The following is a 25,735-nucleotide window of genomic DNA, read 5'->3' as shown; positions in this document are numbered from 1 at the left end:
CAATGTCTTGTGAAAGAGTTACTCTCTTTGCAGTCAGTGTGCAGAAGCTTGCTCCAAATAATTATTTGCTGAAGTTTGGATGCTCTATGAAATTTGATTAACTGAACAAGTGGCTAAATGTGACTAGTTCTACATGAACTTTGCTGTATTTAGCAACTATGTCTGGAATGCAGCAAATCTCGGCCGAGGTACTCAGCTCCAGGACATCTGCCAGAGGTCTGGACTACAGTTTTGTAAGGAATTAGGAAAAGAGACCAATATTCCTACCTCAGGAAGAATAAAGAAATCACAGACAGATTCAGGAGGCCACAAGTTGTTTCTTGCCCTCATGCTTAAGGACTTCTCTCAGAAACACCTACCCATTGCCTGTCTCATCCCACTAAAAGACTTTAAATAGATTTTCAGACACTGCATTTCAATTGTAGGCCTTTCATACAAAGCTCTGCAGCCAGTGTGAGAGCTGGGAGTCTAAGAAGGTCACAGGCTTGACAGAGAGGTGCTCCTGCCTTTCAGTGATCTGCATCTGGAAACTAAACAGATTCTGTAAAGAAGCAAAACAAGGATGACTTTCTATCTATATTCTCATGTACAGCCACAGTTTTCTGTAAATGGCTTTTCAGTCACATGAAACAATTTTCAAACTCATGAAGGTCATTTAATACTATTTGTCCAAACAGTATTTATCACTATGAAGGAAAAGCTATAAAGGATCCCATCTGATTTTTCATGTTTCATTACACAGATGGTTTGATCTTTCCTTACTGAACTGACCATATTTTGCTCTTTCTTGTAGGCTCTTTCCACATTATACTAGAAGACAGTAGGTAGCTCTCTTGTGCCCTGCAACACCATCCCTCATGTGGCAGCTCAAGCAGGCTTAGGCATGCAGTGCTAGCTCCAGTTTGTGGCGGCTACATGCTCTCAGGGGTATGCTGGACAGCCTTTAGGGATAATTGAGATGACTGGTTTGCTTTTAACTGTGTAAGGTTACTATGTAAATGGCAGAAGTGAGTTGATCCGCCCCTCACGCTGTTCATTCTGGTCATCTTGAACAGCAGAGACTGAATGAAGCTGGAGGCATTAACTCAAAACAGCTCCACAAGTTTTTTATTTATGTTTATATTGGAATTTTTTTTCAGGAGATCCCTATCAATAACATTTTCTTTTGGAAAATTTGAGTTAACCTCCAAGTACAACTCCTTCAACAATCAGTCTGATTGTATGAAAAGTTTTCTATTCCTGTAGCTCTTTTTGATAGGACCACAGTAAAGACATGGAGACTGACTTGATGCTTTTCTTTGTGATCACTTTTCACAGTCTTCTGATTGCTGCTAGGGAGGGTGGGAGTGGCATCAGCAGAATTTGGATGCAGAGGGGGCAAAAATTACCCTTGAGTCTAAAGAAAAAGATAAGATAGAAGAAAAAAAAACTTGACTTGAAGATTATTAAAGAGCAGGGATTAGAATTTGGACTGGAGGGAGAGACGGCCTGACTGTGCAGAGTACCACTCACTGTGATAGAGGAAAGAAAAAAGGAAAAAGGTGGCACTAGTGATAAAACAATATAAAGGAGGACACTTTATTAGGAAACTACCTAATAAAAAGGTTGGTAAAAAGGTACAGATACGGTCTGGAGACAGTGACTGAGTGGGGAATGGAATGGGAAGAGAAGTTGGGTAATGATGGACTGTGAGGAAAGGACTGCAGGGAGAAAACTAGAAGAACAAAAGCATGGAGGCAAAGGGAGAGTAGATTGTGTGGAGAACAGTGTGAAGAATTAACGGGACTAGACCAAGACAAGTAGTGGATGGAGTCAGGCCTGAGAGGATCAAGTAAGTAAAAGTTCTGTGTTCATTAATGTATCTCCCAGTTGTGCCCAAATTGATATTCCTGTGCCTCATACTCTACTCTCAGCCAAATCCATAAGCACAGCATGCTTACTTCAGAGCTGAACCAATAAGATGATAGCAGAACTATCAGCTTTTCCATCCATTCAACACATCTCCTATTTCCAACTACAAACATAAAGATGATCTCACCATATGACTGATTTATGTTACTATTCTGCTTTTGAAACAACCTTGAAATTTATCCATGCAAAAAATGAAGCTAAAAGAATATCCTTAGAGCTGCACAAATTAACACACAGAAGTTACAAAATGCTGGAGTTACAGCAGCCCACAACACAGTGTACCATAGTCTTTGAGCCCTGGATTATCAGTTCTTTTTCATGCGCCTCGTTCAGTGCACAGGATGAACTGTCCTTCATTACAGACAAACTGATTGATGTATTGCCTTTTTACTTGTTCAGTGTGTGGCCTCAGACCTCTATTAAAGCTCTTCACTAAAGACATCTCCTCTTGAGCTCTTCTGGTTTCTTTAAAATCTTAATTTATTTTCTTGTGTTTCTACAAGATGAGGGTCTTCCCCTTCTCATTCACAGAGAAGTGGACAGATATTAAGAGAAGAAGCAGTTTTGGGTACCCAGTTTAGGTCAAGTAGGAAATGATTTTTTAGACTGTCTGTAAATGGTTCTTGATACAGTTCCACTATGAAAGTGCACTTAAAATTGCAACTATGAGTACCAGGTTCTTCTGTAAATTAAAGTCTGGAGTCTCAAGCTGGATATTGAGGGAGCACTTGTGAAAAATCTCTTTTAAGTGATTTGCCTGCCTTGCACTGGAATCACATAGCAGACAGAAGGCTTCAGCTCCTCAGTCCTCTATTGCCTTAGGCAAGACCATCCTTCACTCCTCTATAGCTTCCTACCTCAAATGTTATGCAAACTTGGGAACAGATTAGTGAATCACTAATATTTAGTGAATCACTAGTAAACCCTGGGACAGCAGCCCACCTCTTGTGTTAGTAATTCTGATACATCCCTAGGACAATTCCACTGGGAATGCACTGAAAGAAGGATGAGAAAAAAAAAAAAAAACATCATTGCATGATTTTAATCACAACAATATATTATTATAATGAAATACATGTTTTAAGAGGAATTGCATACTGTTGAACAAACAGCTATTTTTCAAGTATTTTCTAACTTTGGATGGATTTATCCCATAATCTTAAAAGGGCTTTTTCCATGTTGCATTTATTTGTCCAAAAGAAGAGCTATTCTAGACTAGCTTTTGAAAAATAACTTACTCTGCACCAGCTATTTTACTCAATTTGCCCACATGGAGTAGAGGTAAATTTTATGTATTTGTAATGCAAAACCTCTTCTGTCTTTCTTCTACAAGCATGTCTACGTGTGAAAATTTACTAGTGACAGTGCAATAGCATTAAAATGATATCTGTATCCATATGCCAATATTTTCATTCCAGAACAAAAGCATTCCCACTGGGAGTTACATCAGCATAATTTTACCACTATAGCTCTACTAGTAATTTCCCCATGTAAATGATCTCTGAAATAATCTAACCAAGATTTTTTCACATCTTCCTTTGGATGACAGTTTCTCCAAGACCTTCACAAGCTTGTATCAGTCACATATTTTTCACTACCAATATGGCATAAGTTATAGTGTTTGATTACTTAGAATATGTACATGGAGTATCATAGAACAAGATCATACAAATCAATTGGATTTTTGCAGATGTGCAAAAACTGTTAGATCTTCTTATGTATACTGTCATCCTGTGGTTTTTGCTATGTAAAGACCAAGTTAATGCTGATAAGGTAATAGCAAAGACTCTCAACTGTGCAATTTGGAATAAAGTGCTGTTCAGGTCAGCTGTTATAATTCTAACACTGGAACTCAGCTATTTCACTGCAGTGTGCTTCTCCCTTCTCCCCAGTGTGTTCCAGTTCATTCTTGTTTAAGTGTTGCAAGCTTTTTCTGGCAAGAAAATCTCTCTGGATTTGTGCAGTCTTAGGGTTTGTAAAATGGTCTGCTATATCAAACCAGCAAAGAAACAAGCAGCTTAAGCAAAAGTAGGAGTACCTGTTTGGCAACCAAATTCTAAGAAATGTATTTCATTATATTGACTGATTCAAAAACTTCTAATTCCAAAAAGCATAAACTACATTTCTGTAATAACAATTGTCCTCATGAGTCAATTAATGGCTGCTAACATTTTTATGACCATTTTCAACACTGATTAAATTTCTCAAGGTGTGTTTACCTTAAGCCCCATCCCTGATGACACTTAGTAATTCTCACTGGTGAGAGTCAGCTATTTCGCAATATACAATCTACTGTATTAAAAAAAAAACAAAAGGAGGGAAAGCAGATTGGAAAACTCAGCAGCGAGAAGAACAAACAGAAAGGAGAATTAAGGAGAGCCAGGGAGTAATACTTACTGCTGACTAACTGGCCAACACTCAAAGCTGAAGAGGAGGAGGATGAGGAAGAAGAAGAGGAAGCCTGACGCACGGGGCTTTGAGACATAGATGCTTGACTGTGAGCCAAATGCAGGAGATTGGATTGTGAAGCTGCTTGTCCCACTTGCGTCTGGGAAGGCTGATGGAGCTACATGTTAAAATGTAAAAATAGGTATTTAGAAAGTGAAGCAATAATAGGAAACTTGCAGTGGACCATCTCACCCATCTGCTTCTCGGGAGCAAATCACATAGGAGCATTAAACACCACGGGCTTTATTCAAGTGACAATGTTGCAGGAGCAATCTGAGCTGTTTAGAATATTGTCTAATTAGAAGGTAAACAGTTTTTTGTAATGGGTAATAAGAGACCTATGACATTTACAGCAGGAATCTGATTTATTCAATACATATCCTTACCTGTTTTCTGACTCATGAAGCCAAACTTTTATTCCCTACAAGGATTCTCATAGAAATCAGGATTGTTTCACAGAGGTCCTTTCATATTGCAGGACCAGGGCGAAGAAAAATGGGAATGGGGAAGAGGATATAAACAGAGCCAAAATCCCTTTCCTACAGGAATCAGTGATTTGTTTTCTGACATCATACCTGGCAAACAAACAATAGTCATGGGAATGGATAAGTTGCCTTTGACTAAAACACACACAAAAACTTCTGAGTTCCATCCACATCAAGATTGTATCCAGTAAGACGCATGTGAAAAGTCTAGTAAGTATGGTTGAAGCAAATGATTCATGAATTGACTTTCTAAATTTTTACAACAAATATTACAAGAGTGAAGTCTTTGTTCGTTTACTAGGGGAATGGAAAGAACCATCAATCCATTCTGCCTATAATACGCTTTCATGTGGCGTTGAAATCTAGGAACATTCTCTGGTACTGATTTTCACATAAAACTCTCAGAAAATTCAAAGGGCAGTCTCTCTACAAAATAAAGGCACACAATGGACTTTACAGTTTTGAATTGGATTCTAGTAGTCCAGTACAATCTTTTCAGAGCATAAGAATACAGTAATAGAGGTCTGATACACTCTAGTGACTGCTGCTTATTATACCTTTATTTTATGTTATTCTTGATATTGATCAAAAAAGATCATAAAAATATTCTAAAAAGGCTTCACTTCACTGCAGCTGTTATCTGCATTTTCTACAAGGGGAAAGATAAAGGCCTATGTGGCCTTGCTTGAAGTCAGTAATTAAAATCTATTTCTTGAATGCTAAGGAGTATGAGGTTTTCTCTTTTGATATCTAACAGAAAAAATGACTTTAGAAAAGGAGCTACATTCATTAGCAACACTCAAATTAGATGTATTATCCTCCCAGCACACATAGAAATGTCTGATGCTAAGGAGACAACAAATTGTATAAAACAGTAGATAAAGGTATCTGTTCACATTCAAGAAGACATTTTCTGTGGAATATATATGAACTTTTTTAATGACAATATTCCTGTTAGAGTCTGTTAAGAATGGAAAAAAATTCAACTTCTTTTTCTACCTTCTAGGTGGAATAATATAACAGAAAATGAAGGAAGAAACTTTGATTTAATCTTTAATAAATATTAAAGTTATATAATCAAGTATAATTATTTTATACTATATTTTATAAGCATAATTATTTATCTGTCCAGTTTTAGGGTATTCTGACTTCCTTGTGGATTGATAAAAAAAGCATTTTGTTATAGCTAGGATTTTTTTTGTCAAGTACATTAAAAAAAATATAACTGGCACTTTCTCAAGGTTATAATAGTTGAGAAGCTGATTAAAAGGCTTCCAGTTTTCAGACTCATGCAAGGAGTGAGCATCTTAAAAAATTCCTTAACAGCTGGATTTTATCTACAGGGAATTCCTAACTCAGATGGTACTTTTATAAAATCTTCTTAGGGAAACATCCCACTATAAGGGCTGGTCTCTTTTGAATACTGAAGAAGTAGACTGCCTGCCCATGCATTATATCCACATCACATCCAGACTGCAGCTTTCAGAAACAGGCAGGTGTTTGGTGTCTGGCTCTGTTGTCTGAAGAAATATCTGGCAAAACTAAAGATTCCAGTGCAGGCAAGAGAAGATAAGTACTGTATTTAGATGAGTTAGACACTTTCACACTATGTGGAACAGTCTAAGAGATGTTAGTGCTTATCTGTGAGGATGCAAGAACAAATGCAGCAGCTATCTTTACAGAGAAAGATCTGCAAAATTATAGTCCAGTCACCTAAACTTCAACCACAGAAAAGTACTGAAGAAAAGAATCAAACAATTTGTAAGCACTCGCAAGAAAACAAGGCAGCGACAGACAACTTGGATTGCTAGAAACAAACTGTGTCAAACCAATCTGATCTCCCTCTAAGACAGGGTAATTGGCCTTGTGGACAGGGAAAAAGCAGTAGGTGGTTTGACTTTACAAGTGTCTTGACACTCCCTCATGTGACATTCTTTATAATCTAAGGAAACATAATTTAGGTGAAATTGCTGCAGAATGAATGCCAAAGTATTTGCAAAGCAAAACTGAAGGATGAAGTATCTGTGGAAAAAAGTGTGCATGCGTGGTGCTTTACAGAAGTCTGTCCTCATTCTACACTACTCAATTTTTTCTTAATGACCTGGATGATGGAGCAGAGAATATCTTTACTAAATTTACATGCTGCTCACATGCTGGGAGGAAATTTTGACAGGCTAGATTAAAGGATCAGGAATCAAAATGTTTCTGTGCTTTGAACATACTGTCTGCAAACCTGTGGGGCTGCAAAAGTGAAGTAATGGCAGTTCCCATGCCAAGCCATGTTAGTGGGAGTGATGTCTGCAGTGCATGTGAAATACATCTTTTCTACTGAGCCCTGGAAAGACCTCTGGAGAGGAGGATGCCATGTCCACAGCTAGGTGCTAGACTGCATTAAAATCTGGGCCAACTAGAGTCAAATAATTAGAATGGCTGAAGGCCTGGGAGTTAACTGAGGCTTATGAAGGCATTTTTTCAGCTCTGCATGCAAGGCATGCACAAAGCCAGAGTCACTGTGTAGCACATGCACAATATGATGGTTGAGTCTAGAAAGTGTTTGAGTCTGCACATGTTTTGTACTATGCATGTATTTTTAAAGTAATTGGAATACTCAGAAGCTTGGCAACTTTCTTGTTGAAAGTCCAGAAATATTTAAACAAATACAAGAAATTATCATAATTTAGCTGGGCATAAAGGAACATGGCTAGTGAAGTTTGGATTCACAGAAACCTTAGGTAAGGTAACAGCAATATATAAGGGATATTTAGAGGTTGGTTTCTAACTCACTGCTTGTGAGGGAGAAGCGAGCAATGGGGTTGAAGAGGCTGAAGAATCACCTTAAGACCTGGCCAAAGACTGAGGGAGGATTCCATCTTTAACTCTCTAATAATTTTCCAGCATACCCTCTGCTTTACAGCAGATGATGTTAAGCTGTAAATGTCCTGCTTAAAAAATAATGATTCTTATCTATGGCATGAAATTGCATTAAAATACTCTCCTTTTTCATCCACTGTAATTTCCAATCCAGAAATAGCCTTAAGGAGAGACAATGATTAGATTATGAATTAGATTCTAGAGGACAGAATCAATTTGTACTTGCAACAGATGACTTTTCTCAATTTTGGACACATATGTATGATATGAATTATGTTTACAACTGTTGTGCATTTTCCATCCAAAGACAGAAGGAGACACAGAAATTAGAGAAAGAGTTGCTGTAAGGGCCATTCTTTGTAAGTGGGTATAGCAGACATGCTAGAATGATGACTGTATGGAACTGTGATCCGTATCTGGCAGGAATATGTGTATGCACATTACAGCTAGAGGGACGAAGTGAATATGAGAAGGGAAAAGTGCATCATAATACTTTATAAGAATAAACTGAAATCTGCAAAGGGCCTTACTTATATTTCTTTTACACAAGCCTTACATATTGCTGTCAACAGTGAAGGTAGTACTGACTGATAAATGCAGAGGTAAAGACTTAGTTAGGTCTGAAAGACTGAATTTTGTTCTTAAATTACATATGGAGGGTATCCCTATGCTTGGGATGGTTGACTGGAGTTCTGTGTTAAAGGCCTTATGAGATCAGGGATGTTGTTCTCTGCATCCAGAAAGCTGCATAAAAGTGATAGGGTAACAAGGTATTTAGCATAAAATAAGGAAAGAGAAAGAAAATAGGTGGAAATCTAGAAAAATGTTGGCAGAATATTTCCCTGTATCATAACAGAGCTGCTACTTGGTTTTACAGAGAGTCTGGACAAACAGCAAGGGCGAAATATGGACTTAATGGAAAGGAGAAGAAAATAATGAACTTAAATTTCATTAAGGGAAGCTAGGGTCAGGCATCAGGAAGACCTTTAGAGTGCTAAGGAGAGGTGCCTAGGTTGCCTAGGGATGCCAGGGAACCTCTATCTCTGAAGATTTTTAAGAACAAGTTAGACAAACATCTGTCAAATGTTATACTATATTATATAGGGACAACTGATTATATAGGGACAACTGATCCTGCTGAGTGGGAGGAGACAAACTACATGACCTCTTCAGGTCCTTTCCAGTGCTATTTTTCTATGATTCAGTGAAAAGGAAATCCGAGAGATGAGGAAACACAACAAATTAGAGAAGACAGAGGTGAAACAGACAAGTATAACAAAAAGGGCAGTAGAGATGAAACTAAAAGGAGTGGTACAAAGAGCAAGAAATGCATCTTAAGCAATCCCCTTCATGTTAAAGATTTTCATTTTTTTTCTGATGTCATCTAGTTCATCCTGGGAAATATGGACTTTAGCTCTTGTAAAAACTAAAGTCCATGGAAGGTCTGAAAAATAAGTATCTTGATATAAAAAGACATTCCCAAACACTTTGAAATTGCATGATAATGCCCTACAGTAGTAGTAGTAGTAGTTTAAGTGTTTCATGATTCTATTTTTCTTGCAAATGGGGTCCTCTCTCTGTATACATTTCCTAAAACACATTTGATTTTGAGAAAGAGTAATGGCATGCTGAGGACACTGCATGATTCAGGAGCATGATGGCAGATGACGTCTGTTTTGAAAGCTACTCATACTGCATGTGCAGGCATGGGCTTCAAAGGTGTTTCCTTAAATCTTCTAGCAGTTGGAAATAAGAAGGTAATACACATGTCCTCATCCTTCATGCCGAATCCCTTTCACAGTCAACTATGCCAGAGTATGTCACAAATACTGTACCCCCTTACCCTCATTTAGGTTACTCAAATAAATTCAAGTAACTGCACATATGAATCTGAATATGAAAGATATTTGATACCTAATAAAATACTCTCTCCCAGCATAGTGCAATGAAGTATGGTACATATAGTATTAAAGGTGTTTGTACACACTGCTTAGACTGACAGAATAGCTACATTTGGAAACTAATATAGAAAATATCCTTAGGTTCACACTGGCTGTGTACACACTCTGCCCAAAATGAAGACTGCTGTGGACATAACTGAGGGCAGGACTTTGACACCATGAATGTCTGCTGAAGTTCTTTCAAAGCCTTTCTATTGAATCACAACTACTTTCCAAGCACACTGTAATTGAGGGTCTTTCAACTTGTTAAATGAGTTTGGGAATATAGCTGGACTCCTGTAGAAGATTTAATTTTGCAAATCAGGTGCATAGGTAATTTTTTTACCCCTATCAGGAAGGATATAATGTCAGTATAACAACAATATTATTGACAATACATTAATCACTAATTATAAATTACTTATCACTTAATAATATTAATTAATAATGTAAATATTACAATAGTATTATAATAACTGTTTTAAATGTGCAAGTGCATAAATCAAAGGTAACCCTCATATTCCAGTACTGCATGCTTTCTGTGCCTCATTTGCTTAGAATGACAGCTAATGTAGCGACATCATCCTATTCCCAATGGTTTGGTGCAGTTAAATCAACTGTTTTTGAGATATCCTTCTCCTCCAGGTGCTGATGCCACAAAGAATACTGGTCAGGAAAATATGGAAGTTATAAGTCAATGTCATGCTGTGGCATGGAAAGTCTCATGTAGCCCCTTGTAGTAGTAAGTAGTCTAGTAATCTTGACTTTCAAAATTCTAGCAATTTATCCACAGATGAAATAGAATTATGCAATGATGATGGCAAAGGAAAAGGGAATGAAGCAAGAAAAATTGTCACCCTCATCACTGAAAGTCATATAAGAAGCAAAAGAAAAACAAAGTCGGATTGAGACAACACAGTTTAGTGACTATATTGAAACAGAGAAAAAAGAGTGCATTTCTCATAAAACAAGACAGCATCAAAGCTACAGGAGCATTGCAGAGAGGAAATGATTGAGAGCTGGTTAGATTTAAATGGGAGAGAATAACAAGGGATTGCATGGAGTTGTGATAACAGGATGGGAGGGTGTTTGTGGCAGGTTGAGACTGCAGAAAGGGAACATCTAACGTGAAATTTGGAAAGCAGATGTCCAAGAATCACCACAGACCCATCTGAGAAGCATCTATGTCTTTTCAACAGTTAATCTGGAACATGATAGCCAATGACAACAAAGATGGGGAACTGAAAATGTAGGAAAATGCTGCCTAGTAGCTCATTTTACTGTGTTAGAATTCGCAGAAGCCCAAAGCTGATCGTGTTCTAAGACATGATGAAGTATGAAAAATTCTATCAGGCATTGTACATAAACAAGACTGAGGACAACTGGGACTACAGTCCTGATTTAATGAATCTAGTATGCAGAAAGAAAGAGCCAGTCAAAAGTGAGATGGGAACCCGCTTTATGTGGTACTCCAGAGAACAACAGAATGTCCAGAAGTTGCCTCTATGTGGGAAAGAAAATAGTTATGAAAACACCAATTATTAGGAAAGTTGTTTAGTAAATTCATAAACAAGAATGTGTTTGAACCCCAGTGATCATTGGCAGCTGGATTTTTCTCAGTCAATTTTGCTCACCGTGGAATTATTTGAAAATCCTCAAACAGCTACCCTAGTCCTCTCTCATGTCAATGGTAACAATGGATATGTTAAGATACCTATTAGAGATTCAACTATCAAAAACTTTTCTATTTTGATATCTTGAGTTTTCCACTGGACATGCATATGTCTCCTTGTATATGTCTATACAGGAAATCCAGTTAACTAGCTCACACCAGATACCTAACTCCTCTATGACTAAGTTAAGCAAGGTGCACACTTTCCTAAATTTTGTAAGACTGCAGTTCATGGTTCAAGTTCAGCTGTGCTGGTGGTTAAGGTTGTGTTGTTTGTGATATGAAAGAACACCTTGAAACAAATTTCTCAAATCTGACAACGAATGACAGTGCAAACAAATTTCTACAACAAATTCATCTTTTCCCAAAAACAATGTGCCCTTAGCCATGCAACCTATATTTTGACAAAATTCCTCTTGAGAAGCATGGAGGGAGGGCAGAAGTTAAAGTTACAAGGTAGTCTTCTATTATGGGTCACGAAGAGTTTATAAAGCAAGAAACATAAAATTAGAGAATAATTTTATTATTTATTTTTCAAGAAAGAAGACTACAAGTAGAAAACAATGTATTTCTACCAAATTTTTGAAATATTTTAGCAGACAGCAAGAAAATATGGTGAATAGTGGTAAAGTGGCATCTGCAGGAAGAACACATGAATTTCTTCAGTTAGTACAGAATACCATGAAAAACTTACAAATCCTGTTTGGAGCATGCCAGGGGAGCATTTTGACAGGTAGTGGATCAGTGAAAAGTGATTCACATCAAAAAGAACCATTTTAGTGATACACATGATAATAATCAGGGAAGCAAAGATATATAATGATGGATACATCTGCTTATTAAGTAAAACTGTTCCACAAACAGACATAGAAAAAAGCAGGATGTTAGGTTATACTGAGATAACGAAAGAAAATAATGCTGAAAATAATATCATGTTATGTAAAACAGGGATGCATTCTCCCGCTGAACATGGCATTCAGTTCTGATCAAAAAATCTTGAAGAGTGTAGAAATGGCTAAGCAAAAATTATTAAAGGCAAAACCACCCTTGTTTATGAACAGAGATGAAAAGGATAAATAATAAAACAGGAGTGGAAACAACTGTCTGCTTTAGAAAGCCATTGCAATTTCTAGGAGAATTCTTGGTGCTCCTTAGATTAGCAAAATGTTGAAGTTTTACCTACTTGGTGTAATTTGAAGAGGAACAATACCTACTCTGGGTAGTTTAAAGAACATAAATCAAAATCATGCATTTATACCTAAATACAGGAAGAACAGGACTACATCAAACTTGCTTGTGTACATTGAAAAGCAACCTATTGACAGTGCAGAAAAAGAAGCACTGCTTTGTCCTGCATGTAAGTATTCTATGAACTCATTTCCATTAGGAGACATTCAGTTTTTAGTCTGTCAAGTCTGAAAAAGTTGTATGAATAAATAACACATATAGTCTACCTAAGTAAAGCTGACTAACAATATCTGAGGCATTTAAGTCTTCAGTCATCAGGGAAAAAGTAAGTACTAGCATGCATTACTTAGCAACTGGAACAGTTTACAAAGGTTCAATTATTGTGACTCAGCTAACAAGCTGCAGCTCAGTATCATTGCTCTTTTTCTCCTTCAGTTCTTAAGATTCCAAGGAAGTGACAAGTTGAAAGCTAAACTAGGACTATCTGTAACTGGAACATTTTTACTACATTATTTATTTCCTGCATTTATTTCTTGAAGACATGCTAAAAACTTTCCCCAAACTTGTGTTGTAATCTTTCCCCCTGTTGAAGCTTCCTTCATCAAGTTAGAAGACACAGAATGCTGTGTGACACCACTTTCAAAAATATTTTGAATTCCTGCTGAGCCCTCTGATTTGAAGCACTCACTCAGTTCTTTTGAAAATGATATTTTGAACCTTTTGACTTAATATGTTATCATTGGCCAAACGCTACAGTGAGTCTAAATCTCCACCCAGGCAAAAAAATAAACCCAGGATCTCCTTAAACTTTGAGTAAGTCTATTCACTTTCCAAATGATACAACAGTTTGTATAGTACTAGCTCAATTGTTTTTCACTGTCCATCAGCATTATTCCTCTGAGGAATCTAGCTCTCATGCATCTTTTGTGCTCCCACTGAAATTCATGATCAAATTTTCTCTGACCTCTTTCAGTAAAACCAGAGGAGCCAGTAGAGGGAGCACAAATACATAGAAATAATTTTCTGTGGTTCCTATAAAAATGATAACCTAAAAGGGATGTATTTTTTCCATATACTATTTACACTAAATTTTTTTCCATCCCTCATCAAAAATACTGTCTTGATTAAACTCAAGAAAGGCTGATTCAAGGTAAGGAGACTGCGTTGTTTGGTGGCCCTTCTTGCAACCCCTGGGACCTCAGGACTCCATGCAAGAAAGAGACAGAGGCTGAACCCTGTGAAAATAGTATTGGCAAAATAATGTTTTCTACCTCCACAGCACTGCTGGGCAGGCCAGCTTAATGGGGATCATCTTTGGCTCTGGGACATAATCTGTTCTCTGCAGACTGGTATTTTTGCCAGCTGATCCCTGCACATGAGCACACAGATTGGGCGAACAAGTACAGTACAGCTTGATGTGGCTAAACAGTGCTGTCTACTTTGCACCCCTGCTCATTCAGCAAGCTTCAGCTTTCAGTGTTCATCCCTTTATGTAAGCCCAGTGCCACGAGCTGTGCAGAAAATGTTACACCTCTGTACCCTCTCTGCCAAATGACACTACTGACAGACATTGCCTGGAAGAAGTTGCTTTGCTGCAGGATTCGGAAGGTGAGCTCCCCTGCATGTTAGAATGTCTCAGGCAATAATACAGGTCCTTTATCCTCCTAATTACACCTAAATTTCATGAGTTCCAAATGGGATCTCGGGATTGCTATGATTTTTGAGTGCTTCCCCTGTAACAGAGGAAAAGATCTAATCCCTTCTGGGGACTGACTCAAAAAAACCCATCCCACACACCCCCAGGAAACCAAATGTGAACTGCTGAGTTTCATATTTCATTGTCAGGCTTTCCTGTGGTGGAGAACATGGAGCCTGCCCTCAGATCCATTCAGCTTTGTTTGAAACTGTGTATATGCAACCATTGCAAAAGCATTTGCCAGTAGCACAAGTACTCTCCCGTTAAAGAAAATAGAGTTAGATAAATGATAAGTGCTTTGAAAAATGCCTATGCTACATACTACAGAGGATAGGATGGGGAAAAAGCAGGTAACCAATAGGATGTGAAATGTTTTCAGAACAAACAAAAAAGTGACATTAGAGAGCCACTGGTTCTCTACTTCTAAATTTGAAAAAAAAAAAAGAAAAGATAAAATCATCAGTTTGGAATTCAGGTGGTCTGGGATACTTTGCAGCGAGAAGCTGCTCCCTGTGCCTGGAGGTGTCAGCAGGAACGGCAAACAAGCACTACCAGCAGGAGGAATGCTAAGCTGAATATTTAAGTGAGGGACATTTTTGTAAGCAGCTCTTTGGTATACACATTTGATGTGTTTTCTATCCTCAATTTCCCCTCTTTCAGAGATAAAAGGTAGGACTACAATTCCTTGCTCTACAGGTATAGGCAAAACTAATGGATTTGACTCTAGAGTGCTATAAGAAGAGCTACAGAAGTGTTTTTGGACCTCAGTGTGGTCACTGGATCCATCCTTAAGTCTGTCAACTACCTGCAACCTTACACTGAGTAATAATTTCTACAGAATACTTTCTGTCTATGTGATTATACATAATCATATCTGATTTTCCAGTGAGGAAATCTAATAAGATTTTATATTTTCCCTTGTTTTCCCTGCATGTTCCAAATAATTTCAAGCCCCATCCTACTAGGTGACCACTGACTAAGGTACTGAACTTTATAGGCCAGATGGGCCAGATGGATCTCCTCTGTCTCATATTCCTATTGCATTTTCATTGCAGAAAACATCTCAGTTGGTCCTATACTGACCTTGAAAAGAAAAGAAAAAGAATAAATGGATAATCCTTGAATGTAAAAATAAATTATATAATAGGACATTATTAATTACTACATATACAGTATGCAGTAATACACTATGCAGGACAGAATTAATTTTTGTTATTAAAAATGGTGAAGAAGTGGGGGTTTTTAGAGAGGCCATGAGAGTGTCCATGAGAGGCAGAAAATTTCTGTGTGTGTGTTTTGATAATCATTCAGGCTACAGACAATTTACCTGCTGGCCTGGTTTGAGCGGCGATAGTGTTATTCCCTGGGTATTGATCACTGGGAGTATCTGGTTGCCGATGACAGTGGCGATGATCTGACCCTGGGCATTGGTCAATAACTGTGGAGTTATCGGCTGCACCTGAAGTCCCTGAGCTCCACCTGCCGCCTGGCTGGACGGGACTGGATTAGGCATCAGTGGGATTGTTCCAATAATCTGGAAGAAACAACACAGGGACAATGCATGCATGCCACATATACTTGCCACACATAATTCCTTATATTCTGCATGTTGAATCAAACTTAGGTGATAAGAGCACAGCGAGACTGGTAAGACAGGCTGAAAGTGGGAAAGTCATTCCTTCACTGGGGTGATGAGACTTTCCAATTCATTTGTCACATCACATACCACCTGTAAATGTACAGGTGATATGTGATGTCCACTGTCCACTGTCCACTGTCACCTGCAGCAAATCTGCTGTGGCTTAAGAGTGTATAAAACAAATCCTGGGCCACACTCTGGGCCCTGGGTCATGGTGTGTTTCCAGTATTAAATTTAACACAGAGTAAGATAGATAAAAGTATCAATCTTTTTGTCTTGCTTTCTACATCATCCATATAATGGGTTACTAGTGGGGCTTATGTAATTTTACTTGATTTTTACTTGATTTGACACCTGGTACACTAGATGACCACCTTTTACTCCCATGTGATCTCAGGAAGACACAAGGGATACTGGTACCTTTCATGGCATGCCTTATTAAGATATGTTCATAAAAATGCAGCTGGTTTTGGATGACAGCTATGAAGTACAACACAACAGGAGGGCTGATGTTAGATAAAATATATTAGCTAACATTTCTGGGGCAAGTAGTTGCAGAAAGAGACACTTGTGACATCTCAGATTTGAGAATACAGTGATTTCCTAAAATGTGAATGTGCCTGTAAAACTAATATTAGGATGAGATGTCAAACAGATGTCGTAAGAAAGCTTGTCAGTCAATAAGCTGCTAGGCTGGAAAAAGTTATGTTGTTGCAAGATTCTTTTTACAGGTATTAGAGAATCTGAAATGATGAAACTTGGGCCTAAACCCAAACTTCTTCTTTTTTTTTTTTTCAAACAGCAACCTATGAAGCTGGAGTCATAAGATTGTTGTAACAGGAAAAATAAAAAAAGCATAGCACATCTCTATTTCCTTCACCTTCTCCTCTCTCTTTATCATAGCCTCGCTGAAAACATCTACTCTATTCTAAGACTTCCAGTCTGCCCTTTTCAGAAACCTTTCTTCTTCCTCTTTATCCTCAGTGCTCACCACACTGTGTTGTCCATTTTGAATCCCACTGGTATGATCCCATTTTTTTCCTCAGTGGAGATAGAAATATTGTAGTTTTCCACAGTCTATCTGCTGGTTCTCATTCCACTTGGGAGCTTAGTCATCTTTTTAGATCTCTTTGTTTCTGACAAATTTTATAGAAATTAATCAGTTGATTCACAAACCATTAAGTAGGTATGGAGAGCTGAATGGAGGGAAAGAGAAAGAGACGTATACATAGCACTAGACACAGAGAAGTTTCCTCATGAAAATGGGCTGAAGTATTCCTAATGAAACTCAAAAGCAAGTTTATTTCCCAAACAAATATATAAAACAAAACATATAACATTCCCATTGATTTCAACAATTAATTTATATATTATATCTATGGAACCCATCCAATACAGTGTAAAATTAGATCTAAGATAACTGTTTAGTGAAAACATCAGTTAGCTTTTTGGGCAGATCACCAAGTTGCTAAATGAGAGTGCAAAAGTAGAACACCACTGAATCTCTTGCTGTGGATATATAATGAATACAGGTGTGAAATGCATGGTGAAGAGTAGCAGAGGCATGTGAAGACCTCTGCCTACTGAAATCACCAGATGTGACACACAACAACCCCAAAAAATCCATTCTTAAAAAAGCACCATGCAAAGATATCCAAGTAACTCAGGCATAGCTGGAGGTGCAGGTGGCTGTCATCATCTTCTCCCATTATTAGGCTAAAATATGACTCCATTGAGTGACAGGATCCTAAAGAGTGACTGTTCCCTCAGCAGCCACACCCTGAGATGTGCCTCTAGGTAGGCTCAACCATGAAGTACCAGGTGACAACCTACACTGATTCCTGGAACAAGAAGAGTGCACTGTTGGCTATGGCAGCTCAGGAAACAAGCAGTAGGTGCTGAAGTTGTCATCAATTTACCAAACTTGCCCAGTTAGAAGGCCTTAGCATAGGAAGACCAGAGAACCATAAAGTAAAGCAGGACAGCTCTCCTGAGGGAGAACCTGATAAAATGGCAAGCCCAACTACTAAGCTGTATTGTAAGAGCTGCATATATCAAGACTGCTCAAAAGACTGTAAAGATACAATTTAAGTTCTTAATGCATTGCTAAAAGGTAGACAGATCAATAAAGATTATTACCCCCATTTTATGGAGCATGAAAGTGAAGCACGGTGAAGCATATTCAGAGTTAGCCTTCTAAGCTGAAATTTCCTGAGAGTTTCTCTTTTCAGATCCCAATGATTTATTTTATTTTATTTTATTTTATTTTATTTTATTTTATTTTATTTTATTTTATTTTATTTTATTTTATTTTATTTTATTTTATTTTATTTTATTTTATTTTATTTTATTTTATTTCATTTCATTTTATTTTATTTTATTTTATTTTATTTTATTATTTTTTTTTTTTATTTATGTCCCTAGCTGAATGGAAACTGCTTTCCTGTTCATGTGGGAAGATGGCTATTCACTGAGGAGAGAGGCATTTATTTACATCATCAGATTTCAAATTGTTTTCTAAAATCAGACTTTCAGCATGAAGGAAATACAACTGCAGTGCAGTGCAACACATAAATATCTCCCAGTTTTTGTGACCTAACATATTTATATGTTAGGGGTAACAAATATATTCTTTCACTTTTAATATAATCTCACCAAACAGAAGAAATAATCCTTATTAATTTTATCAGCAGAGACATACCAAAGGCCTCCCCTTCCTTTGCCATGTCTGTAAAGGATGCAACCTTGGACTGTCATTACTCCAATGCAACTTTAACTATCAAGGTCCTAAACCCAGCAAAGCAAAAAATGCTGTGTTGGTGTTATCAGTAATAGAAATGTTTGCATTCACATTTTAAATGCATTTCTTGGACTACAGTTGGACATTTCATAGAATGACAATACTGAAGTGGACAGTTGTAAAGTCAGAAGCAGAAGGCTATCTATATGTATTAATGTGTGTCACACACCATACTGTACATGGCCTGCTGTACATGCACACAGACAGAAATGGAGCAGGAAAAACACAGATGGAAGAAATGTTTCAGAAGGGCAAATGAGCAAATGTCCTCAGGGGTGTTACCATAGGGCCCAAGGGTAAATCTTAATTGTAAATTCTTGTTTGGTTAAGAAAAAGATATCCACTTGTCTCTACTTAAACAACAGGGCTACTTGTTATTGCATGCAGCTTTGAGATGGGTAAAATTGGATTCAGGTTTCCCCTTTCAAGTTTCCCCTTGTCCAAGTACTCTCTCCTAAATATCCTAATTGCTCACTGATTCACACATAAGGAGTACTATAACTGGATTCCTTCCTTGAACCTTGTGTGACTGATGTGATGCTGAACCACATCCCTCCTCCCTCTAATTTTGGTATGAAATTTCACCCTGGGCCCTGCTAATCTGTCCTCTTAAATTATTGTACAAGTTGAAGACAATTTATGGTTTTGATACATTTGAATTTTGTCAAGAAATAAAACAAGGCCATGCCACAGGCTTGAGGCACTGGCATGCCACAGTACAGACTATTTAATTGCCAGTGATTTCCTTAGTCGGGAGGCATTGCTCCTTTCTAGGAAATGCTGCTACTTCAGATTATATTCAAAGATGGTTCAGGAATAACATGTGACAGGGACTGATCCCAAAAGATACTTACAGAGTCACACTGAATGGTTTGAGTTGGAAAGAGCCTCTTAAAGACCATCTAGTTCAATTCCCCAGCCATGGGCAGTGATGTATTTCACTAGACCACTTTGCTTAAAGCCCCATCCAACACTTCCACAGTGAGAACACATTCTACAATGCTATGTCTTCTCTGAGACAAAGCAGAATAGGCTTCTTACTTTGTCAATGCCTGGACTCAAAATTCTTAAACAATCCTGCTTGTCAAAGACGTTCTTGAGGAAAAAAAACCCCACATCCCTAAAAGTTCTCATGCTACAAAAGTATAATTTTAAATGTTTTGAGAGTTTTTTGTGTGTCTTTTACAATTCCTTTTATACATCATATAGCTGAAAGCAAGCACTGTTCACAAAGGAGCTGTGAAAGAGGTGTCATATGCAAAACAGCAATCAGACAGTTTTGAAAGCCCAAGGGTTAACTCAAGGGACCCCCTTGTCAATACTTCTCTAAGGGAGTTCGGCACAGTAATCTGCATAGCACTGTTGATTAAAATAAATTACAGCAGGTTGTATCTTTATGAGGTACAGGTTCTCCATATAGGTACAAAATGCAGTGCAGGTGGAAACTGTACTGAGATATTTAATGTAAATTCAGACTGCAACTTTTTTTATAGAGACATGTTTTTTGTCCTCCTCTACTACTCACAGACTGCAATTCTGGCCCTCTTCAAGTGAGAGTGCTGTCAGAATCCTTGGTGGAGTCAGATTATCACTTCAAGTATTCAGTATGTTTCTTTTTTGTTCATGGATTAATAGATACATCAATTGTATCAAGCTGCTTAGACAACAGTTTTTGCAGAAATTAATTTATTATTTTTCTGCTTCCCAATATTAGCTAAATTTTAAAAGTCAGTTGTTTGTTTCTAATTTTAAAAGAAATTGGGGGTGATTTTTAATAGCATCTGAATATTTTCTACTGATTAATCTATTAGTGTGATTTTAGCACCCTAGGATTTCAAGATATCTGACACTGGATCTCTCAGATCTGACAACGTGAACCTACCATTGTAAAGATGACTTTTGCAATAAAATTGTAGGGCTTGGGTTGCACATGAAATTAATTTGTCAACCTGCACCTTCATACAATGTGTGGGCCCAATGGTCTCTTCTTACATAGTCCTGCAAACTGCAATGAAAGAATAGCACACAATTAAAGTGAAGGTAAAATCCCAAGTAATGGAACTGACCATGGAGGGGAAAAATCCCAAATCCTCAGTATATCAATAATTTCTTTGAATATTACCCCCCATGGCAGGGTAATGTCCTAACACTTATTAACTCAAGTTTAGTCAGCATTGTACATTTAAAGAGATTTCAGACTTGTTCAGTAAAAGTTTCTTCCTAAAAATATAACAGAAACATATGATCTCTTAAAAATCTGATCCTTTGAACAAGCAATTCTTAAGAAAGAATAACATTTAAAAAGTCCATTCTTATCCTTCCTTCATATTTAATTGCCTTTGTGGTTTACTTTGTTGTAACACACAGGTGGAAACCGTGGACAGAAGCTGAGTGATTGCTCATAACTTCTGGGAATTAATGTCTAATTGTAGCACTGGAGATACAAAACCAGAATCTGCATTACTCTGTGACAGACTAATAAGATGATTTCCCAGTAGTGAGTCTTTCCATGTGGCTCCTAATAAACCCATTGTGTCATGACATTAGGTGAAGTTACCATGATACTCTAAAATGAAGCATGCAACTGTTTTTTTATTAACTTCTTCTCCTTTTCCTCTCATCAGAAACAGGGATGGTATCCTGCTTCATTGCTTTCCCAGCATGACCAAAGGAATACTACAAACTGTAGCCAACTGGGTGGTTCAACAGCTGCCTTTGTTTCTGCTCTGAAGTGCAAGTAAAATCGAAGGCCAACTACACTAGCTTGTTTCTACTGTCAGCCAGGGCTTACATAAAGCAAATAGTGACATTTCATCTAAAAAATGTCTTCAACTATAAAAATGAAATATGAAGTATTTTTAGTAGTATCATCAAAATAAACATCTCTTCAATTTGATCAATGTTACAACTCTTTAAATATTGAAAGTTAATTATTCAGTTTTGAACAACAGAAGAACAACATAAAAAGAAAAGAGAAAAATGGGGAAGAGTGAAAGAAGCAACAGAAAAATTGTTCAGCAAAATAAGAGAAACCACCATATGCACGTAGACATGAGGGTGTTGGTGAATGAGACTTGGCAACCTGTTCTTGCAGCCCTGAAGGCCAAGTGCATCCTGAGTTGTATCAGAAGATTTCAGGGGAAGTGTATGTCTCCTTCTACTCTGCCCTCATCAAGCCCAAATGGAGTGCTGCCTCCAGCTCTGTAGTCTTCAGCACAAGAAAGACAGGGACCTTGCAGGTCCAGAGGAGGTCAAAAAGATGATCAGAAGGCTAGAGCATCTCTCCTATGGAGGCAGGCTGAAAGAGTTGGGGCTGTTCAGTCTGGAAAAGAGAATGCTCTGGGAAGAACTTACAGCAGTGTCCCAGTACATAAAGGGGGCTTAAACACTGGATAGGGACTGTTTTACAACAGCATGTAGGACAAGGGATCCATGATAGGACAAGAGGTAATGGCTTTGAACTAGGGAGGGGAGGTTTAGATGAGATGTTAGGAAGAAATTTTTTACTATGAGGGTGGTGAGAACAGGTCAGCCAGGGAAGCTGTGGATGCCCCATCCCAGGAAGTGTTCAAGGCCAGGTTGGATGGGGCTTTGAGGAACCTGGTCTAGAGAGTGGTCTCTGCCAATGGCAGGGGGTTGGAACTAGATGATCTTTAAGGTCTCCTCCAAGCCAGATCATTCTATGATTCTATGATTTTGTACAGTTTTGCAAACTTTATTCAGAAGCTGCATCTGTTCAGAGATATGTTGCATGGTCACTTTATTAGCATGAGTTATTTAAGGAGACAATCTAAGGAGAAAATTACAGAGGAAAAGATATACTGATGTGAATCTGCACAGGATTCTTTAGCCTCTGTGCAGATGTCCCATTCTTAATCATATACATGTATAAGTGTATATATATACAGTATCTATATAAATTGTAAACACATAGACACAGATATTTTAAAAAATACATATCACTTGTTTTCTACCAATATCAATAACCCCGGCTATTTATTTGCACTATACCATATACATGCAATCTACTCCCAGTCTACACACTGAAAAACTGGAATCATAAATACAAGAAATACAATTTGCAGACTTCTTTTGAAAGTAATGCTATTCCATCTCATTCTTTGGACTAATGACAATATGATTCTTGAACCTCGTACAGGATGAAACTAAGGCTGCTGGTGTCTTTCAAATTAGAAGTGCTACTAATTCATGCAAAGTTTGCAAATTTTTTTTTCTGCATTCTATTTTCTAATGACAAGTGAAAAAGCACAACAAAATGGTACTTTGAGAAAAGGCATCAAACAGTGATACTGGAAACAGGCACCTATGAAACTGTACTCCTGTGTCACCATTTTATGTAAGGAATTGTAATATCCAAGTTAAGTATTGTTCTTATATCCTACATTGGATAGGTTATTGCTTGTAAGCATCATAATGGAACGTTGAGTCCAACATTCTGCATGATTTTCTCAGTGGTTTTTCTTGGAAAATAATGTTTGTACATTAACATCAAACTACACAGAAATGTGTCATCACTGTAGGAATTGTGTGGTGAAATTTTTCTTAAGCAAATACTATTACATTCTCCTAGTAGGAGCATGTGTACTGCCATAGAAAAGAATGTCTTTTTTATCAAACATTCTGAATAACACAACATTTTCCCATTAGAAAAATCTAAATATATGTAATTTTCAAATTAAGGACTAAAAATTATGTTGAGTGTCTGCTGAATTGTTCCTTTTAAGCAAACAGCTTATCAGATTTAACTTCCTTTTAAAAACAAGAATCAAATCAGGCATCACGACCCTTAGAGGTCATAGTTCTCTGAGTTGAGCAAAGCAGCTGTTGATGTTAATTAGATTTGCAGGTCCTAAGTATTTCTGAGAATCAGCTAGTGAGATTCTTATGAAAAGATTTATTATTTAAAATTATTTGATGGATGCCTAGTATAAAATATTTTAGCAATATTTTTGTTTGTTATGACAACAGATCCACAATATGTTATGACAGGACAGCCAATACTTTCTTAATTGTTATGGAAAAAACAGCCAGATTTTCTAATAATATTTGATGATCACTAAAAGAATTTACAACTAACTATTTTTTAGCATTTTACTTCTTGTCTCCCAAGCTACAAACAGCTTTTCTGATTGCTGTGCAGATCCTTTTAGGGTGTGTACAAGAAAACACATTTCTGTATATGGGGTTTTGGGGTTTTTTTGGTAAATCTTTTTGATAACCAAAAGTAACAGTATTAATTTTCTCAGGAATTAAATACATACCAACAGGGCCAGAAGTGTGAATTTCTAGAATTAATTACAATGAAAATATTTTCGGAAATATTCATTCATCCCTACTTTCTTTTCATGCAAGCTACGATTTTCATAGTCGCCTACAAAAGTATCACTGTTGTTTGGCTTCTCTGAAGACTTCAATATCAACTAAGTATCAAACATCTCAGAGGCAAGAAATCCCTGCTCTGAAATAAAATTTCTCAACATTTTCAAGCTTTGTATTTGGGCTGCAGCTGCTAAACCAAACATCAATTTGTATCTTTACACTACAAACTGGATTTAGATTCCTTTAGAACAAGGATTTCCTCTTTTGAGCAATAACATTATTTCCTACTGCTTCTCTTTCAGAGCATAAAGAGTGGACTTGCTTCCAACCACATCAGAGTCTAACATACTGGTCACACAGCACAAGAAAATGTAGGCATCCCGACACTTTGTATTACGTGCCATACTGAGCCATTCAAGGGCAGCTCAGGAAACAAATTTCCATTTCTCAGCATGCCTACCTAGGCCCAGCACAACGTGTGCCAATGTGATTAGCTTGCTTCCATGCTATGGTGACATTATCAGCTTGTTTGGAAATACCTTTGCTACTTGGTGCTGTATTGCTCTGTACCGGCCCACTACAGAGATGCTATGGAGAGGTGAGGAGTCAGAATGAGGCAGGGTTTAGTAACTGCTCTATGATCCTGTGGTTTTTAAATAAGAGCTGCTATTGAGATATAACCTTGAACAGATATGAACATGATAACATCTTCCACTGCCAAGCAGTTCTCACTGAAATAGTGTGGGTTTAATTTTTCAAATTGTAATCTTACTCTTTTTTTAAAAAGGATGTGGCACACTACTGGCAATGCCTGTGTCTGGATGAGCAGGACTATTTCTGGTATTTTACTTTTATTTCTTTCCCTTGATTGTTCCTTTAAACTTGTTTTGCATAGACAATTAAGAAGATGGCACTGACTTCACCAGGTGGTCACCACTGTCACTGGTTTATCTTGCGATACCATTCCTGAAAAGTTATTTCACTAAAAGTATTATGGTTTTGCAAATGTGTGCCAAATGTGGCTACCTCAAAGACAGATTTATTTTTATTTTTCATTGATGAAATTTTCTGAGGAAACAAAAGTAATTTTTGGGAAACTTACTTTGAAAACTTAATGATATTTTATTCTGTCCTTGACTTGTCTGTTTAGAATACCAATAGATGTTTTCTCAGGTACTCCATGAGAAACTGGATTGAAATCACTAACCATAAAATAATCTTCAGATGCAATCTTTAGGACCAGAGTTCTTTAATTAGATTATGGGTCAAAGAATTTCTAGGCCATCAATACAGTCTCAAAGAAACCTCTCACATCTTCTGACTATCAGATTACCTGGACTATACAAAATATTTATCAGAGATCACCAGATTTCTGTCTGTAATTCTTAAAGGTGAAATTAATTGTGCATGCTGATTTATTCAATCATTTCGGAGTTAGGCAAAATTAATTTCAAGAAGGTTAATATATATTGTAATCAATCAGTAGCAGTGATACTCAGCATTGTTGTTAGACAATTACATTTCTCCAAATACTGTTGTAAATCCTGAGCTTGCTGTACAGATGCCATGACTGTGGATGATATAGTAGTTGTCTCAATCCATAATTACAACACAGCACCTGTACAAGACGACATCTGTCGATATACAAAGTCATGACCCACTTAAGTGATGTTTCTACAATTTTAGATCATCTAAAATTTAGCTAAATAAAATACAAACTGTTGGTCTTATTAATTAAGAGTTGT

General features: G+C 37.3%; 1 protein-coding gene across 2 annotated transcripts in view; it reads right to left on the bottom strand.

Annotated features, from left to right (window-relative positions):
- The window catches only part of POU6F2 (POU class 6 homeobox 2), a 315,090-nt gene that overhangs the window by 7,934 nt on the left and 281,421 nt on the right, over positions 1-25,735 (bottom strand). For both annotated transcript variants that reach the window (XM_059849666.1, XM_059849675.1), the window contains exons 7-8: positions 15,539-15,745; positions 4,309-4,477 (exon numbers count right to left, since the gene is read on the bottom strand). In XM_059849666.1, the coding sequence (XP_059705649.1) occupies positions 4,309-4,477; positions 15,539-15,745 (376 nt within the window). The remainder of the gene's footprint in view (positions 1-4,308; positions 4,478-15,538; positions 15,746-25,735) is intronic.

The sequence above is a fragment of the Haemorhous mexicanus genome, chromosome 1, assembly GCF_027477595.1.
Source record: "Haemorhous mexicanus isolate bHaeMex1 chromosome 1, bHaeMex1.pri, whole genome shotgun sequence".
NCBI classification, from domain to species: Eukaryota; Metazoa; Chordata; class Aves; order Passeriformes; family Fringillidae; genus Haemorhous; species Haemorhous mexicanus.
The sequence above is the reverse complement of the archived record's forward strand: the minus strand, read 5'-3'. Positions and strand labels throughout refer to the sequence as shown.